Source organism: Girardinichthys multiradiatus, chromosome 12 (assembly GCF_021462225.1).
Source record: "Girardinichthys multiradiatus isolate DD_20200921_A chromosome 12, DD_fGirMul_XY1, whole genome shotgun sequence".
Classification (NCBI taxonomy): Eukaryota; Metazoa; Chordata; class Actinopteri; order Cyprinodontiformes; family Goodeidae; genus Girardinichthys; species Girardinichthys multiradiatus.
The window spans coordinates 49,266,621-49,286,628 of NC_061805.1; the positions used below are offsets into that span (position 1 = coordinate 49,266,621).

The 20,008-nt window shown below is 44.0% G+C and overlaps 1 protein-coding gene across 1 annotated transcript; it reads left to right on the forward strand.

Annotated features, from left to right (window-relative positions):
- Positions 1 to 652: 652 nt before the first annotated feature.
- On the forward strand, positions 653 to 19,773 carry cnot6l (CCR4-NOT transcription complex, subunit 6-like). Its single transcript, XM_047381092.1, has 12 exons — positions 653 to 800; positions 3,745 to 3,866; positions 6,075 to 6,261; positions 8,691 to 8,776; positions 8,869 to 8,958; positions 9,122 to 9,190; positions 9,447 to 9,604; positions 13,380 to 13,534; positions 13,621 to 13,772; positions 14,726 to 14,953; positions 15,151 to 15,353; positions 18,119 to 19,773. The coding sequence occupies exons 2-12, from the start codon at positions 3,755 to 3,757 to the stop codon at positions 18,338 to 18,340; spliced, it is 1,662 nt and encodes a 553-aa protein (XP_047237048.1). The 5' UTR covers positions 653 to 800; positions 3,745 to 3,754; the 3' UTR covers positions 18,341 to 19,773.
- Positions 19,774 to 20,008: the final 235 nt, after the last annotated feature.

The window sequence follows — 20,008 nt, forward strand, 5'->3', positions numbered from 1 at the left end:
TTGACTGAATCTATTAATTTGGTTTCATCAATGAAATAGATTTTTTTTGTTAAATAAATGTCATTATTAAGGTAACAATCTGTATAAGATTGGAGAAGGAAAGGTATGGAAAGATAAAAACAAAGAAGAATTTGTAGTATTCATTTTTGGCTTGAAAGGTTTGTTCTCAATATTTATCTTTTTATGATCTTTTTATTATTTAAGGTGGTGGCTAGTAAGACATTCAGGCAGTTAAAGGGTGATGCTTCGCCCATTTGCAGACTGTGTATATTCATTTATTTGGAGTTTACTTTTACTGTTTTCCCTGTCTGAAAATGAATATTTAAATAATTTTAAAGATTTTTCTGGTGACAGTGAAAATAAAGTACTGAATTTTTACTGAGAACTACAGTCACGTCTCTTCCAGTTATTTTGTAGGTCGGAAGTTGAAAAGTTTTTGAACCTCAGGGATGTAGCTTTTTAATTAATCTGATCTACATTTGATCAACTAATTCAAAATCTAAACTCCTTCGAATAGAGAAATAGCCCTTTACTCAACCCCAATAATAATAATAATAATAAAACCATTTATATCTGTTTGGTTTCTAATCTTCTAAAGTTTTATTAAGTTTGGTTACACAAGAAATGATGCGAACCACTGAAGGTGCGCGCTCTGGGTGTGGCGGGGACGAGCGGAAGCCGCGTTTGTTGTTCTTCCTTCTGTTTCCGAGACGTTCAGGGTCTAAACGGGTTGAAGAGGCGCGTCTGCATGTCGCTGCCAATTCCCCCAATAAGCCGTCTGCTACCGCTCCCGAATGAAGGTAAAGTCCCGTTTCAATATGTGCTGTCTCCGGGTCGGTTCCGAGTCAGATTAAACCTTTAACTCGGTCCCCGCTGCTGGCAGGTCGTCTCCCCGGGAGTGATCCCGGGTGTCATGCGCACAGCCGCCGATAGACAGACAAATCCAGCCCGCTGCTTCGGAGAGGCTGCCCGGTGAACGCGGCTGTGTACCGTTTTAACGTCGTTTGGGTCGATGCGGTATATTAGAAATATGTATTTCTGCCGGTGCCAGGTGGGACAGCTGTTCAGCCGAACTTCTCCTGAACGGGCCTGTCCAGCTCCTTGTGACATTCCAGCTATGTTTGGAGACTCGTCCTTCAGCTGTCTGTGCAGTTGGCATTGCAACATTTTCCCCCATTTGAACCAGTATAAATAGGAACCTCTGAGGTTTGCAGGACAGATTTAGAGGTCAGTTAAAGTCCAGAACTAAATGCTAGAATCCTTCCTTGCATGTGTTGCATGCATGGAAGGATTTGGTGCATGTATGATGTGAACAGATCCCAGCAGGCCATGGTATCATGATCCTGCAGCCGCTCTTACTCCTTGGTTGTGACCCAGTAGTGTGTAAACAGGTTTTGCAATTATTTTCCAAACGTGTTCACCTCGGTCAACCTCATGTCTTCTGCAGCACAACACCATGCAAAACGCTCTGCAGCATCTCTGAAGTTAACCTGCATGCTCCTCCGCAGCGGTCCAATCCTACAGGTGTGTTCCATGCCCTGCAAAACCATGTGTTTTTATTGCTGACCCAGCTGGGTCAGAAACAGCTGGGTCAGCAATAAAAACACATGGTTGTGTCAGCAATAAAAACATGCATGGCTGTTTATGAAAACACCTCCTCAAACCTCTGGCTGCTGTTATATTTGCAGCATGGACAGTAAAGTCGTGTTAAAGAGAGCGTACACCTTTGTTTTTAGTTCTAGCTGGTTTTTGCCAGGTTCTAAAAGGGTTTAGATGTAGCCTTCAGTGTACAACACCACACCGGACTCCACATTGTCAGTATCTATTAAAACAAACTCGTAACTACGAACACATTTGTAGAAACACCTTTAACTAACTGTGGAGGTAATCTGACCCACTCATTTGTCGTGCTGTTTCATTTCATAGGGCGCCTGCTTTTTTTAAGGTCCCACCATAAGTTAATCAAGGTAAAGTCTGAACGTGGACTGGGCCATTGGGAAAGCTTGATTCCTTTCCTTTTCACCCATCCTGCGGTTGAATTGCTGCCGTGTTTTGGACCATTGTCCTGTTGAAAACCGAGGTTTGGCCAAGCTTCACCTATCAGCCACACAGCCGGACATTTGACTCTAGAATCCTTTGGTATGCCGAGGAGTTCATGGGTCGCTCAATTACTGCAAGGTGTCCATTTTCAGTGGCTGCAAAACAAGCCCAGATCATCACGCTTCCACCTCCATGCTTAAAGGTTGATATGAGGCGTTGTTTTATAGCCAGCCATCTCTGCTGGATCTCATCTGTCCAAAGAACATTGTACTAGAAGTCTCATAGCTCATTCAAACGCAGCTCTGCTACCCTGAGTCTTGTTGCCATTTTTGTTTTAGGGAGATGAGGCTCTCTCCTTTAATCCTTCCAACCAAGCCATACTACTTCTTCTGTCAAATGGTCCTTTCATTAATTTTAACATTGAACATGCTAAATAAGGGCTGTAGAGACAGAGCTCTTCAGTTATTTGTCATTTCTCTGAGCATTCTGCGCTCTGAACTTAGGCTGAAATTCTTGGATGTCCAGTCCTGGGAAGATTGGTGGCTAAACGATGGATTTTTATGGGTTGGAAATGGCCTTTTAACCCTTCCCTGATATAGAGACAACAACAGCTGCTTCCCTGTGTTCATTGCTGATGCCTTTCCGTCTTGGCATCGTATTAACACACACCCTTATGTGCCACTTCAGAAACCAGACCAGTTTGTCTAATGATCTGCTCCAATCTACCACCATTCAGGAACAAAATATGCTAAATATGACCCCTGAACTGGTGATCCCCGGCTCACAGAAATTCTGTCCATTACAGATTAGTGGGAATGAGTTTGACGCAATACCAGTAACGTCAACAAAGTTCTGGCTCCTTTGTACAAGCACCACTTAGTGACTCCTCTGTCTTTACGATGCTGCCAGAACTCTCTGCGACCTTTAACCTCTTGGTCCCCATCATCTGAGTCGGGTGTGGGCGTCCTCTGCAGCGAGACTCCATCCAGGCGGCTGAATAGATGTAAAGAGTGAATTCCTGACACCTGAAATATAAAAGCAATCAATGTTGCTCTCCAAACGGTCCTTTGTGACATTAACGCTGCACGCACTGATGAGGTATTCATGATATCAATCAGACTCAACTCTGGTACCCAGATGTAGAGAACTGCCATGGTTTCTTTTCTTTTTTGATTGTATTTTAAATTCCTTAAAGAACCACTTCTGGCTGTTTTTTCTCTCACCATCTGCTTGAAAGTATTCAGGATCATTACCTCTAAACAGCCTTTTTTCAGTTTTTGCTGCATTTTCACTCATAAAATCATGAATCATAATTATTACACAAATTTCTTCCCTGGTTTCTGACTGGGTCATGAGACAAATTGACCTTTCTTCCATGAAATTATCCATTTCTGGATGTGAAACCTGATAAGCTGAGAGACTGCAGAGGTGGAGCAACCCTCCTGCAGTGATGTGTAGGAGGTGGTCTTGGAAAGCAGCTGTTTCATGATGTATGATTCAGTTTATGAGGGAACCTGCGTCATCATGTGTTACTGGAGAAAACTTTGTAATAATAGAGAACCAGCAGACGGCTTCTTTTTGTAGAGATTGACTCTTCAGAAATCGGTTTTTAAAACAAACTTTTCTTCTTGTTTTCTCCTGAAGGTTTAGTGTTTTTCTCACTCTGAATGTAAACTATAATCCATGTTCTTGCTTTGTTTTCAGATTAACAGGTATGCCAAAGGAAAAATATGATCCTCCAGATCCCCGCAGATGTTACACCATCATGTCAGCTGAGGAGGCGACCAGTGGGAAGAAGTCTCACTGGAATGAGCTCGAGATAACTGGTTAGTCCAGCTGATTCCCGCTGGTTCTGCTTTCAGCAACAGATTAATCCCGACTCCCGAGTTCAAAATGTACAGCTAAAGAAAAGTCCAAAGTGCTTAAAAAGAAGGCAGCTGGACTTCTTCAAGATGTTTCAACTTTCAGCCAAAAGGCTTCTTCAGTTAAAACTGAACCAGAGAAGATGTCCAGATGCCTTCTACTTAAGCACTTAGATTCTCAGTCATGTCCTGAATGACTGAGAATCTACACCATCCTGAAGAAAAGTGAAAACCGAGGAGGAAGTACAGGTCCTTCTCAAAATATTAGCATATTGTGATAAAGTTCATTATTTTCCATAATGTCATGATGAAAATTTAACATTCATATATTTTAGATTCATTGCACACTAACTGAAATATTTCAGGTATTTTATTGTCTTAATACGGATGATTTTGGCAAACAGCTCATGAAAACCCAAAATTCCTATCTCACAAAATTAGCATATCATTAAAAGGGTCTCTAAACGAGCTATGAACCTAATCATCTGAATCAACGAGTTAACTCTAAACACCTGCAAAAGATTCCTGAGGCCTTTAAAACTCCCAGCCTGGTTCATCACTCAAAACCCCAATCATGGGTAAGACTGCCGACCTGACTGCTGTCCAGAAGGCCACTATTGACACCCTCAAGCAAGAGGGTAAGACACAGAAAGACATTTCTGAACGAATAGGCTGTTCCCAGAGTGCTGTATCAAGGCACCTCAGTGGGAAGTCTGTGGGAAGGAAAAAGTGTGGCAGAAAACGCTGCACAACGAGAAGAGGTGACCGGACCCTGAGGAAGATTGTGGAGAAGGGTCGATTCCAGACCTTGGGGGACCTGCGGAAGCAGTGGACTGAGTCTAGAGTAGAAACATCCAGAGCCACCGTGCACAGGCGTGTGCAGGAAATGGGCTACAGGTGCCGCATTCCCCAGGTCAAGCCACTTTTGAACCAGAAACAGCGGCAGAAGCGCCTGACCTGGGCTACAGAGAAGCAGCACTGGACTGTTGCTCAGTGGTCCAAAGTACTTTTTTCGGATGAAAGCAAATTCTGCATGTCATTCAGAAATCAAGGTGCCAGAGTCTGGAGGAAGACTGGGGAGAAGGAAATGCCAAAATGCCAGAAGTCCAGTGTCAAGTACCCACAGTCAGTGATGGTCTGGGGTGCCGTGTCAGCTGCTGGTGTTGGTCCACTGTGTTTTATCAAGGGCAGGGTCAATGCAGCTAGCTATCAGGAGATTTTGGAGCACTTCATGCTTCCATCTGCTGAAAAGCTTTATGGAGATGAAGATTTCATTTTTCAGCACGACCTGGCACCTGCTCACAGTGCCAAAACCACTGGTAAATGGTTTACTGACCATGGTATCACTGTGCTCAATTGGCCTGCCAACTCTCCTGACCTGAACCCCATAGAGAATCTGTGGGATATTGTGAAGAGAACGTTGAGAGACTCAAGACCCAACACTCTGGATGAGCTAAAGGCCGCTATCGAAGCATCCTGGGCCTCCATAAGACCTCAGCAGTGCCACAGGCTGATTGCCTCCATGCCACGCCGCATTGAAGCAGTCATTTCTGCCAAAGGATTCCCGACCAAGTATTGAGTGCATAACTGTACATGATTATTTGAAGGTTGACGTTTTTTGTATTAAAAACACTTTTCTTTTATTGGTCGGATGAAATATGCTAATTTTGTGAGATAGGAATTTTGGGTTTTTATGAGCTGTATGCCAAAATCATCCCTATTAAGACAATAAAAGACCTGAAATATTTCAGTTAGTGTGCAATGAATCTAAAATATATGAATGTTAAATTTTCATCATGACATTATGGAAAATAATGAACTTTATCACAATCTGCTAATATTTTGAGAAGGACCTGTAGATGTTAGGTTGGACCAAACTCAGGTTTGTGGAGAACAAATTGTCCTAAAGATATAAATACCCACCTAGCAAAGTTTGTGGGTCACTGCTGCTGCAGTGGATGGACTTCTAAAATTTCAGAAACAAAAGGTCAAAAATGTTCAGTCACATCGTAAACTAAGCTGTAGATTTGTAGTCTGTTCTTCTGAAGTTCATACGTTGTGGATTTTTGTGTCATCTTGGTCTAGAAACAATGTCAGACTCTGTTGTTAATTTGGGATATCTAACAGTATCCTGGTTTTTAACGTCGTCTGTTTGTGTTTTTCTTGAATCAGGGCGGGTGAGGAGTCTGAGCAGCTCGTTATGGACCCTTACGCACCTGACGGCGCTGCACATCAACGACAACAACCTGACCCGCATCCCGCCGGACATCGCCAAGCTGCCCAACCTGGTCTACCTAAACCTGTCGTCCAATAAGCTCCGCAGTCTGCCCGCCGAACTGGGCAACATGGTCTCTCTCAGGTAGGCTGCCCTGCTCCACGCTCTGTGTGATCAGAACCATTCAGGGGAGTCCAGGAGGCTTTATACCTGTGACAGAATAAGCGCAGTAAATATACCTCCACTCTGGCCTTCATACAGGGTTCTTCGGTGTACTTGAGCTCTAAAATGTGGCTGAATTTTGGATAAAGTTGTTGAAAGTACTTTAAACTGTAGCTGAGTTTGTTTCGTGTCACTTCCCACACCCACTGACGTGGGGTAGAAACAGAACTATCTTTTATTGTCCCTCAGTGGGGAAGTTCAGGCGTAGCAGCAGCAGAGTGACAGCATGCAGATTCACACAAGGCTGAACATATAAAAACCGTAAAATAAGCAATTCAAGCTAGCTCATCTGTTGGATCAGAACAGACGGTCCAGCCTTTGTTCCCCACATGCATCATCAGTGAGCTATGACCCTGTGGTCACTTCAACTCCGTTCCACCATGACTCCCAGAACTGCAGGTCTGGAGATGCTCTGACCCAGTTGTCTACTCTACCTAAACATGCTCAAACCCGTCCATTTGTCCGCTTGTAGGACAAAAATGTTCTATTTCCGCCTGATATATGCCACCCATTAGAAGGTGATGTGGTAAAGAGATAATCAGTGTTATTCACTTTAACTTTTAATTGGTCATAATGTTTTGCCTTATCCTGGTATACCAGCCAGTATCTATAAAGTACCTCAGCTGCATGGAGGGATGACTATAACTCATGGAGTGTCTGAGCTTCGTGGTTTTATTTTTGATGTCAAACAGCAGAGGATCTGACCCAAACAGATCCGGCGAGACAAAATACCAGGTGGTTCTGATTTCTGTCCGGTGCTGCGACACCCAAACTCCACCTCTGACACGAGTTTAAAACATGAAAACACAACATGCAGCTGCGCACCTGACTCAGGTTGTCCATATACTAAGATAAGAGCTGGACGAGTCTTAGTTCCAATCCGGAATAAAACAAACCTCCGTAGAACCTGGTTATGGTTCAGAGAGGTTCTGCTTTCTGTACTTATCTCTAACCTTTGGGTCAACACCAGTGGTGTCCAAACGTTTCGCCATGTAGGTCAAATGTGCTAAAGTCAAAGCAGGTTACTTTTTGTTTCACACTTAAAAATACAAAAATCATCTGTGATTTTTCTTTTTTTCATGTAAATAAATTAAATATACTACATTTTAATAAAACAACAGATTCAGATTTTTGTAGAAAGGAGGTCTGTAAATTATTGTAGATCTGAAACAAAAAATCTGTCTCTTTAAAGGAATGCGTGCATGTTGCAAATCATGATCTCTAGGATGGATGAGGGAGAGTCTTTGTTTAAAAAAAGTCTTATTTTGCCAACTTTAATCACAGGTTGCTACACTTAAAATCAAAATAAGAGAAAAACGTCGCTAATAAAAGACAAAAAACTTTGTGTTGCACCAAATATTTTTCATTTCGAAAGGATAAAAACATTTCTGTAAAACTCTCCTAAAATATTTCATACTGTGTCCGTCTGCATCTAAAGCCTGTACTGGAGGGCCACATTTCAACCATATTTGAATTTAAGTCGGAGGCCACGTAAAATCACTCCAGGGGCTGCAAATGGCCCCAGGACCACACTTTGGACACCACTGGACTGCAGTGTTTGGAAACTGGAAGCTTTTTGGGCTCCCAGATCAAATCTAATGAAAAACGCTTTCAACTGTGTGGAGAAATGTTAAAAAAGAATCATTTTTAATGCGCAGTTATTGCTGTTTATGTGAAAATACATGTGTCTACTATTTAAGAGTAAATATAAGGATTTTATCACCAAAAATACACCCTGAGAAAACTTGAAAACAGCTTGAATTTCCCCTGAATCTGGGAAGTGTAACGTCTGTTTATGGCAGCAGCTTCTTTAATTTCTCCCTTTCATCAAAATGTCTCAAACATCGCGTCTTTCTTTTTAACTGAAACTTGTAGTTTTGTCTGAAAGTTTGAAGTTTTCCTTATTTTGAAGTTTTTAAATATGACCAGGAAGTCCCTGAAATACAAAACTTGTTGACACCTAAACTCCTAAAGCAAAACTTCACTTTTTATTCTTAAATACATAAATGATTCATTTGTCCAAGCTCTGAATCGACTGAACATGGATTCATTTGTTTTAAACTTATACGATTTAAGTTAAATATCTTGAAGGATTTAGATCCTAAACGGTGTCGGAGTGCAGAACAAAAGCAAGGTTCAGACTCTGTAATCCGACGACCTCCAACGCGGCGGCTTGTTTTGTTCTGACGGGCGTCACGCCTCTGGATCGACGAGACAATGACGATACGGGACAGAGACTTTTCTAAAGACCAGAAGAGGGTTAAAATACTTGTTGATTAGAAATGATGATGTGTGAGAGAAATAAAAGCGTGGAAGAAAATGCTGATGCTTGGTTGTCCCATTTGTTGCAGGGAATTGCTTTTGAACAACAATCTTCTACGAGTTCTGCCTTATGAACTTGGTAGGCTTTTCCAGCTTCAAACTCTGGGACTGAAAGGTGAGACGTCTTCTTTCTTTGGTGATTATTTTAGAGATTTTTCTTAAAAGCTAAACACCAAAGATAGGATTTGTTACTGTATTTATTCGCAGGAAATCCGTTATCCCAAGACATCCTCAATCTGTACCAGGAGCCCGATGGAACCAGGAAGCTTTTGAACTACATGCTTGACAATCTTGCAGGTAAGTAGCTCAGCAGCTCTACCGCATCCCCGTGTGTCTGAAACCGTTGATGTTTAAACGGCAGTTCTCCGTGAACCCGTTTGGTGCCGGTGTTTTCTAACCTCTACATCATTGTGTCTGCCGCAGATAAACGAGCATTTGTTTCCCCTCTTCTTGTTTCCAGTTCACCCAGAGCAGCTCCCCCAAAGACCGTGGATAACTCTAAAGGAGCGAGACCAAATGATCCCAACAGGTCAGTTTATGAGTCAACAGGAAGCACCTTTACCTCATTAAACCAGCACTTTGTCTGCCTTTTATGCTGCTGCTGACAACAAATCTACAAACTGCTTGAATATGAGGAATAGACCAGCCACTCATGATTAATAATTTTCTCTGTTTTTGAGCCACAACTTCATAGATTAATCCGTATCTTAGCTCACAGTGTGAGGATCAGTGTAGCTGTTCCTGTTCTCCCTGATTGAATGTGTTTCCTTTGGCCTTCCCTGCAGCTGTATTCACAGTCATGTGCTACAACGTGCTGTGCGACAAGTACGCCACGCGGCAGCTGTACGGCTACTGTCCGTCCTGGGCCTTGAACTGGGAGTACCGGAAGAAAGGCATCATGGAGGAAATCGCCGGCTGTGACGCTGATATCATCAGCCTGCAGGTAAAGCAGGCGCTGCGTGTTTGATCTGGAAATAAGTTTCATATATTTACTTCCAGAAAGACGCAATCCCTGCAGGAAACAGAATACGGGATGGAAGATAAAACGTTTAGTCCAACAAAACAAACCTTTCTTTTGTTACGATTTGTTTGCACTGTAGCTGTCTGCCATCCATCCATTCATCCATCCATCCATCCATCCATCCATCCACATCCATCCATCCATCCACCTCCATCCATCCATTCATCCATCCATTCATCCATCCATCCATCCATCCACCCGTCCATCCATCCACCCGTCCATCCATTCATCCATCCATCCATCCATCCATCCACCCGTCCATCCATCCATCCACCTCCATCCATCCATCCATCCACCTCCATCCATCCATCCATCCATCCACCCATCTCCATCCATCCACCCGTCCATCCATCCATCCATCCATCCACCCATCCATCCATCCATTCATCCATCCATCCATCCACCCATCCACCCACCCATCCATCAACCCATCCATCCATCCACCCATCCATCCATCCATCCACCCACATCCATCCATCCACCCATCCATCTCCATCCATCCATCCACCCATCCATCCATCCACCCATCCATCCATCTCCATCTATCCATCCATCCACCCATCCATCTCCATCCATCCACCCATCCATCCATCCACCCATCCATCTCCATCCATCCACCCATCCATCCATCCATCCACCCACCCACCCATCCATCAACCCATCCATCCATCCACCCATCCATCCATCCATCCATCCACCCACATCCATCCATCCACCCATCCATCTCCATCCATCCATCCACCCATCCATCCATCCACCCATCCATCCATCTCCATCCATCCACCCATCCATCCACCCATCCATCTCCATCCATCCACCCATCCATCTCCATCCATCCATCCACCCATCCATCTCCATCCATCCACCCATCCATCCACCCATCCATCTCCATCCATCCACCCATCCATCCATCCATTCATCCATCCATCCATCCACCCATGCATCAACCCATCCATCCATCCACCCATCCATCCATCCACCCATCCATCCATCCACCCATCCATCTCCATCCATCCACCCATCCATCTCCATCCACCCATCCATCCATCCATCTCCATCCACCCATCCATCTCCATCCATCCACCCATCCATCCATCTCCATCCATCCACCCATCCATCCATCCATTCATCCATCCATCCACCCACCCATCCATCAACCCATCCATCCATCCACCCATCCATCCATCCACCCATCCATCCATCCATCCACCCACATCCATCCATCCACCCATCCATCACCATCCACCCATCCATCCATCCATCCATCCACCCATCCATCTCCATCCATCCATCCACCCATCCATCTCCATTCATCCACCCATCCATCTCCACCTATCCATCCATCCATCCACCCATCCACCCACCCATCCATCAACCCATCCATCCATCCACCCATCCATCCATCCACCCATCCATCCATCCACCCATCCATCTCCATCCATCCACCCATCCATCCATCCACCCATCCACCCATCAACCCATCCATCCATCCACCCATCCATCCATCCATCCACCCACATCCATCCATCCACCCACATCCATCCATCCACCCACCCATCCATCAACCCATCCATCCATCAACCCATCCATCCATCAACCCATCCATCCATCAACCCATCCATCCATCCACCCATCCATCCATCCATCCACCCACATCCATCCATCAACCCACATCCATCCATCAACCCATCCATCCATCAACCCATCCATCCATCCACACATCCATCCATCCATCCACCCACATCCATCCATCCACCCACATCCATCCATCCACCCATCCATCTCCATCCATCCATCCACCCATCCATCCATCCAACCACCCATCCATCCATCCACCCATCCATCCATCCATCCATCCATCATATTGCTTGGGATCTCATGGATGCCATGGCGATTCCCAGGTCAGAAGGGTAATTTAGTTCCTCCAGCGAGTTCAGGATCCGTCTGGAAAACCTCTAAAGGGAAGCATCCCGATCAAATGCCAGAACCACATCAACCAACTCCTTCCTATATGGAGGTGCAGGTGCTCTACTTCAGCTACCCTTGGATGATGAAGCTCCTCACCTTATCTCCACCCTGTGGAGGAAGCTGATTTCAGCTGCTTCAATCCCAGATCTTGTTTATTATCTATACCTCATGCTAACAGGTAGAATCTACAGGGGTTGGACAATGAAACTGAAACATCTGTCATTTTAGTGTGGGAGGTTTCATGGCTAAATTGGACCAGCCTGGTAGCCAGTCTTCATTGATTGCACATTGCACCAGTAAGAGCAGAGTGTGAAGGTTCAATTAGCAGGGTAAGAGCACAGTTTTACTCAAAATATTGAAATGCACACAACATTATGGGTGACATACCAGAGTTCAAAAGAGGACAAATTGTTGGTGCACGTCTTGCTGGCGCATCTGTGACCAAGACAGCAAGTCTTTGTGATGTATCAAGAGCCACGGTATCCAGGGTAATGTCACTGATGGTTTGGGCTGCCATATCATGGCATTCCCTTGGCCCAATACTTGTGCTAGATGGGTGCGTCACTGCCAAGGACTACCGAACCATTCTTGAGGACCATGTGCATCCAATGGTTCAAACATTGTATCCTGAAGGCGGTGCCGTGTATCAGGATGACAATGCACCAATACACACAGCAAGACTGGTGAAAGATTGGTTTGATGAACATGAAAGTGAAGTTGAACATCTCCCATGGCCTGCACAGTCACCAGATCTAAATATTATTGAGCCACTTTGGGGTGTTTTGGAGGAGCGAGTCAGGAAACGTTTTCCTCCACCAGTATCACGTAGTGACCTGGCCACTATCCTGCAAGAAGAATGGCTTAAAATTCCTCTGACCACTGTACAGGACTTGTATATGTCATTCCCAAGATGAATTGACGCTGTATTGGCCGCAAAAGGAGGCCCTACACCATACTAATAAATTATTGTGGTCTAAAACCAGGTGTTTCAGTTTCATTGTCCAACCCCTGTAGATGGACTAGTCCACCCAGAGCTTTGCCTCTCAGCTTAGGTCCTAACTTGCCTGCATTGGCCTCTTTACTGCAGATGAAACCTGGATCCCTCCGTCCCACTGGCACTTAAGAACATGACACTAATACTTGGACTCCTCCACTTGAGACAGAAACTGCCTGACCCAGAAGGACCGGTTCAAGGACTGGTTGAGCACCTCTGACTAAGAGAAACTGACTGTTTTCCCCGCTTCCACACACTTGGTCATTAACTGCTCAAGTATTTCCGCATTTCCACCTTCGGTACATTTAGTTGGCATTATATCTATCTATGCATTGTCTAGGCTCTGAGATGAAATGGAACAGGAAACCTGTCCTCCCCAACAACACTCTAGATGTTTCTGGAGGATCCACAGGCGATTCCAAGCCTGACGGGATATAGTTGGGTATTTTGTTCTTTTAGTCATGATTCATATCACAGGATCAGAGGTGAGAGTTGGAACGTACATGAAAGAGTTAAATAATACGCTTTCCTTTGGGCTCAACTCCTTCTTCACCAGGACAGACCAGAACGCTGCCCTCATCACTGCAGCTATGCACCCCATCCTAACAAAGCTGCAGGGCTTTGCAAGCATCAAAATTCCTTTCTGCGCTAGAAGGAACCACCTACACTGTGGCTCTCATGAAGGTTCAACTCTCCAATCTGTTCAGTGAAAGTTCTTCTTCTGTGTTTCTGCAGGAAGTGGAGACCGAGCAGTACTACACATTGTTCCTGGGAACACTAAAGGATAGCGGCTACGACGGCTACTTCTGTCCCAAATCACGTGCCAAACTGGTTTCCGAACAGGAGAGGAAACACGTAGACGGCTGCGCAGTCTTCTTCAAGACCGAGAAGTGAGTTCCAGAACTTCAGGCATTTACATTTTACAGAAGACCCAGGGGTCACCTGGACGTTAACCAGACACCTCTGACATCTGCAGGTTTACTTTGGTCCAGAAACACACAGTGGAGTTCAATCAGGTGGCCATGGCCAACTCTGAGGGGTCAGAGGTCATGCTGAACAGAGTGATGACCAAAGACAACATCGGCGTGGCCATTCTGCTGGAGCTTAATAAGGACATGTTCTCCAGTGGTAAGACAAGACAAAGGTTTGGGTCACTTCTCTGGTAATTACCTTAATGACAGACCGCAGGGCAACATCAGATAATGACCGAATTAATCCATTAATTAACACGTTACTGTTGATGCAGGTAAGGTAGAACCAGTCAGCTAAATTTCAACTTTAACAGCTAAAACGATAGACATGATGCCCAGTAAAAAAAAGAGTACACCCTCTGTGTCTGCTGTACGTTATTGTTTTCAGTTTGTTCAGGTTGGTCCTCTGTTTGTAATGACAAGCTAATATGAGCTAATATATGCTGTGGGTGGTTTTCTACAAACATCGCACTGGGAATTTTGGCCAAACCTCTCTTATTTTGTCCAGACGTTTGCTGATAGTGCACCCACTAAACCCCAGATTAGTACAAAATACATAAAGGCCTAGAATTCAAAGGGGGTGTACTTTGTATTTACTACAGGTTTACATAGTGCAACCAAAACTTCAGTAATGTGACAATGAACAAAGTTGAGGCGGTGAAATTCATGTGCAGAACATAGGAGGTTTGCAGTACTCTGTATTTCCACAAGGTGTCACTAGGTGAACAATATCACTTCTGTTTAGTGGAGAGTCGCAGACTTAAAGGCCTTTAAAAAGGGTTTCTGTTGTTTTTATGTCTTGTGTTGTTTGATGTTTTGTCACATATCTGCTTTATAAATTTGATTTGAGTTTTTATAGAATGATTTCTTGTATTTTCTTTATTTAGTTCCTTTACAATCAGTTATTTCCCTCCCTCTGTTTATTTGTGGTTCCTAAAATTGCATCACACCCAAAAGACCATGCTGGAACTTTATATGGGGAAAAAACCCACAATGTATTCATTTAGATGCTATTTTTATTTGCACCAGATGTTCTTTTTGCTGTTTTTTTATATTGGTGTTTAAAAAATTGAAGAAGCCTTAGATCTGTTTCTGTTGTCTCTTTTGGAGGCATGAAGCCACCTCAGGAGAAGCAGCTCGTCCTGGTGGGCAACGCCCACATGCACTGGGACCCGGAGTACTCGGACGTTAAGTTGATCCAAACCATGATGTTTCTGTCCGAGCTGAAAAGCATCACTGAGAGAGCCTCGGGCTCTGTGACAACGGGCTCGCCGACCTCTGACCCTTCATCCATCCCCATTGTCCTTTGCGCTGACCTCAACTCACTGCCTGACTCGGGTAGGACTGCCTCTTTTGTCAGGAGTCAGTCAGCTTCTGTTAAATTGATTAAATGAAGCAGAATCCGATTGATTGTCACAGATGTCCCTGAGCAGACAGACCAGATTCCACTGAAACAGACAGTACAGATTTTAAGGTATTTTTGTAGATATGCAGAGATAAGCTTCTCAGTTATTGCCGCTTGTTGTTGCATGCAGGTGTGGTGGAGTACCTGAGCAATGGCGGAGTGGCCGAAAACCACAAGGACTTCAAGGAGCTGCGCTACAACGAGTGTCTGACCAACTTCAGCTGCAACGGCAAGAACGGCAACGCGGACGGGAGCATCACTCACAGCTTTCAGCTAAAGAGCGCCTACGACAGCAATCTGATGCCTTACACCAACTACACATACGACTTCAAGGTAGAAACCGACTCTACCAAGTGTTAGATGATGGCTCAGTGATGGGTTTTCAGGTTAGCGTATGGACCAAGGTCTTAAAGCACCCTCCAGTTGTTGACAGTACAGCTAGCAGCGCCTACATCACTCTAAGACATTCCAGACTCTTTTCTTGGGTCATTCGACGGTGGTGGAATGACCCACCAAGCGGTACCAGAACAGGGCTCTTCAGAAAGCGTCTCCTACCCTGTACATCCCTACCCCCTCTACTGAACCAGCTCTTTCTGCACTTCCCTCCATGCCTGCACTGTCTTCTCTGACAGAACATGACTAGTTGTCCTCCTTCTAAGTAGCTTATTGTTAGCTTTGAACCACCATTTTTTGCAGTTTTAATCCATCTTCTATCCTCACTTTTCCATGCAGTGTTGCAGGGATGTAATACCGATCCCCAGCGGTCATTGGGATTGTCCATGATTTGACCACATGACCTTCTCACTGCAAGGCAACATTGCTAAAACCTACGCCACCTTGCAGCTGCTTTGCGTCCTCAGGCAGACGTTTTGGCCCCGTTCTTCTTTGCCAAAAAGTTCAAGTTCAGTCAGATTGGAGGACAAATTTTCAACTTAGGTGCAAACTTTGACTAGGCCCTTCTAACACATGATTATGCTTTGATCTAAGCCATCCCGTTGTTGCTGTAGTTATATGTTTTGGGGTTGTTGTCCTGCTAGAAGGTGAACCTCCACCCTAGTCTTGGGTCTTTAACAGCCTCTAACAGGTTTTCTGTCCTGTATTTAGCTCCACCCGTTTTCCCATAAACTCCAACCATATGCTGGGTTCCATTAACCTTGAGTAGTACGTGAACGACTGACTAAATGTTACATAAATAATAAAGAACTGCTAAAAACAGTCAAAAATATCGATGCGAGTAGCAACCATCTCAAATGTGGAAGTTGGGTTTGGTCGTGTTGCCCCGACTTTCTGAATCATAATTCCGATTTTCGGGGGCTTTCCAGTTGACATTTTCTACTCGGAGGTCGGAAATTTGACCGAGCATCCAGCATGTGCAGACAGTATTTGCTTGTACTTCTTAGTCACACTAGTGGAACATCTCTCAACACTGTTAGTAGTTTTGCAGTGGAAGATAGTGGGGATGGAAGACCTTTACCAATGCAGCCTCTGGGGGTGCATAGTTTTCACATTGCTGCCAGACATGACAGTTTTATGCATTTGTTAAAAACGTGTTGGTGGTGAAGCCTTTGAATCTAGTCTCGCCTCACAGTTCTGATCTGCTGACATTTGGGCCTGCCTTGGAATGAGTCACTCAGGCAACTTTCACATAAATCTGTGGTTTTGTGCTTCGTATTATTTCATGACCAGCAGCTCATCTGCTAGCTGACGGTTATTCCATTTTTCCACTCGGAGCATCTCGGTTCTAAGCAGCGTTTCTCTTTTCCGTGACAGAAACACGGTCGATAAATAATCTTTGGCAGTAATGGCCGATTCTTCTCCTGATTCTAGCTCCTTGCAGTTTACCTCAAAGGTTCTCAGAAACATTTAAGTGTGAATCATTTGCTTAAATGTGCAGCTCTCCATGTAAAACCAAAATTGTCCCGTCGAACTCAAACGTGTTAGTCGATCTCATCCAGATGATTTCCTCATCCATGAGCGGTTGTGCAAGTTCAGCCTTCACAAGAGCTGAGTCACAGGAAAGCTCACAAGGATTAAAACTGCATTAACTTAACATTTAAAGTTCACCACCATAAAAAAGGGCGGACTTCGTTGTCACGTTCGTTCATCTTCAGTTGAAATGTTGCTAAATTAGATCCTGCATCAGTTTGCATTTCAGTTGCCTCATCAGGCAGTGTTCATGTTATGCTTTTCGTTCCTCAACAGTTTTAATGTAGCAGAATTCCCAGAAAGTTGCTCTGATTTCAATATTTGAGACTAAAAGCGGCTCAGTTAGACGTTTTTGACACCATTTTATAGCTCTTAGTGGTTTGCTCTTTATTAATGAAAGGCAAATTTGTGCTACTTTTTGTATTCTGGTGAGAGAGAAAATCTAAACGTTGAGAAATGTTTGTTTATCTGGTGTTTGTTTAATCTGCAGAACATGAAGAGTTTTATAATCAATAATAGGTCCCCACAAAGACAGGAAAACCTACAAGTGGGGTTGCTACTCTACTTTTTCATGCTAAAGTTTCATACTTTTCCAGATTTAAATTAGGTTCTCACTCATTTTTTGCCTAATTGAAAGGATTGAAACAAATGTTTACGGTGAATTTATGGCAGATACTTATGCAGTGATCAGGATTTAAATATAAAACCTCTAAAAGGTGGCCTCGGCCACCCCCTTTAGTTGTGGAGGAGCATCTACTCCGAGCTCCGCCCAGATGTGTTCCTCACCCTTTGTCTAAGGCTGAGGCCCGCCACCCTACAGAGGAGACGCATTTCAGCTGCTTGCATCCAGGATCTCACTCTTCAGTCATGGATAAACAATAAAAAATATACCATTAAGTTTAGAAATCATAGACAATAATAAAGCTAGCCTAGAACAGGATGTCTTCGACGTGTTTGTCCACTATCCATGGCGATGCATGTAATGTAAATTTTGTCTTCTGTATCAACGAGGTCAAAAGGCTTCGGTTAACCTGGTTTTTTAGTTGTTTTGCCTCATCTGTTTGCCACTAGAGGGAGCTCACGTCCCAACATCAGCGCACACTTTGTGAACGTAGACGTGTTGCAGTGAAACGCTGGCGGCTCTGAATTGATGCTGTGTTTTGTGCCTGCAGGGTGTCATCGACTACATCTTCTTCTCCAAGACACACATGAGCGTCCTGGGCGTCCTGGGACCGCTCGACAGCCAGTGGCTCATAGACAACAACATCACCGGCTGCCCCCACCCGCACATCCCCTCGGACCACTTCTCCTTGCTGGCCCAGCTGGAACTGCACCCTCCCCTGCCCCACCCGCTGAACCCCCTGAACGGGCTGCACCTGCCGGTCCACAGGTAGTGCAGCCTGAGAGAGCCCCTCCCACACCTCTAACCTCACCTGCCCAGCTTTTAAACACTGCCCCCGTCCCAGGTTTATACAGGACCCTGTACAGTTCACTAACCCCACACTGTCAGACTCCCCCAGAAGGAGTGAAATATTTGCCTGCTTGTTGCTCCTCTATGTTTTGCATTTATTTTCTCCCTTTAATCAAAGCTTGATACCAAAAATTTGGGCTTGGAATGAAGCTGTAAAAGTCACCTCCAACGTCAGTCTTTTGCCTTAGATTTGTTCGTGACAGCTCAACAGGATTACAGCTGTTTTAAGATAAAATCACCACCAACCGTGTCAGCAGATGAGACGACTTTGGTTCCAGTTTGTTGTTTTTTCCAGACATTTATGAAATAAATCTTTTAAGTTGTCGTTTAATAGTAATGACGCCAGGTTTTTTTGCTATAATCAGTTTAGAAAGCAGATCAGTTTCTACTACGAGTCAGGCTACAAACATACATATATTGGATTCATATTTGGTGCGTATCCAGAATTCATGAGCCAAGAAATGCCAAATTACGTAATTTAATGAAATTAGAGGAAGGATCAGGAATTTTTTAAGATAAAAAAGTTCAAACTTTGTTTTTAGAAGTATTTTCCACCATATTGGAGGCAGAGTTGAAATCACTAATGCATCATTTTTGGGTGTTTCCAGCTGTTTTTCTCTGGATTTTACAGTCACTTTTGGGATTTTAATCTCTGGTCTGTTTTGTCACTTTACATCCGTCACGTCAACCAGTGAATCTCTCCCTGAATGACGCCTCTCAGTGCTACATTAATGTAAACAAGCTGCTTTTTTCCACCTCATCCAAGTAGAAATTTTTATTTTCATAATCTGGGATTGTCCCTCATTTTATCAGAGGCACCTTCTGGGTCTTCTTCAGCGGTTTGACTGAGGAAAAACAACAGTTCCTACCAGGGTCCAGGTTCCCATATTCTAAACCAAACTGTCTCGTTTTGTGCTTGATTTGCTCAGACCTGAAATATATTTTATATTCACAGATAATTCTGTGAATATAATCTCCAGATTTTTTGGTTTTCAACTCATGTTGTATTAAAAATTTCCCCCGATTGGCCAAAGAATCTGCAAATGAGTGACACACAATTGGTCTTTTCCGGGTTTACCGGTGCCAGTTATTGACCCGCTAAACAGAATGTATTCACCAAACTGCTCCTGAGGATCCAAACTAAAAGCCCTTTATGTAAGTTACAACTCAGGGCTTTGCAGTACTTCTCACACTAAGGACTCTGAGTCACTTTGTTTGAATAAAACTTCATGGAAAAATGTTGTTCTGACATTTCTGTACAAGCACAGGTAATGTTTGTTCTTGCACACGTACATAATGTTGTATAATTCCTACGTCTTTGTGCATTTTTAATAAAAAACTACCGGTGCAATTTTCCTTCTTTGCCAAAAACAGTTGTCATCAGATGGTGCAGGCAATTATAATTTAAGGTTTTATGGTTTTTTTAAGGAGGCTCACGGATCGGTTCAGGATATATAAATATATATTTGGACCGAGCGTCTGTGCCGACAGTAGAAGGCTTGCAGTCCACTGAAGGATCATGAGTTAACTGGTATTGACAGTTCAGATTTGCAGACTGTCACCAGAGGCTGTATTTTCAGGCCATAATTAT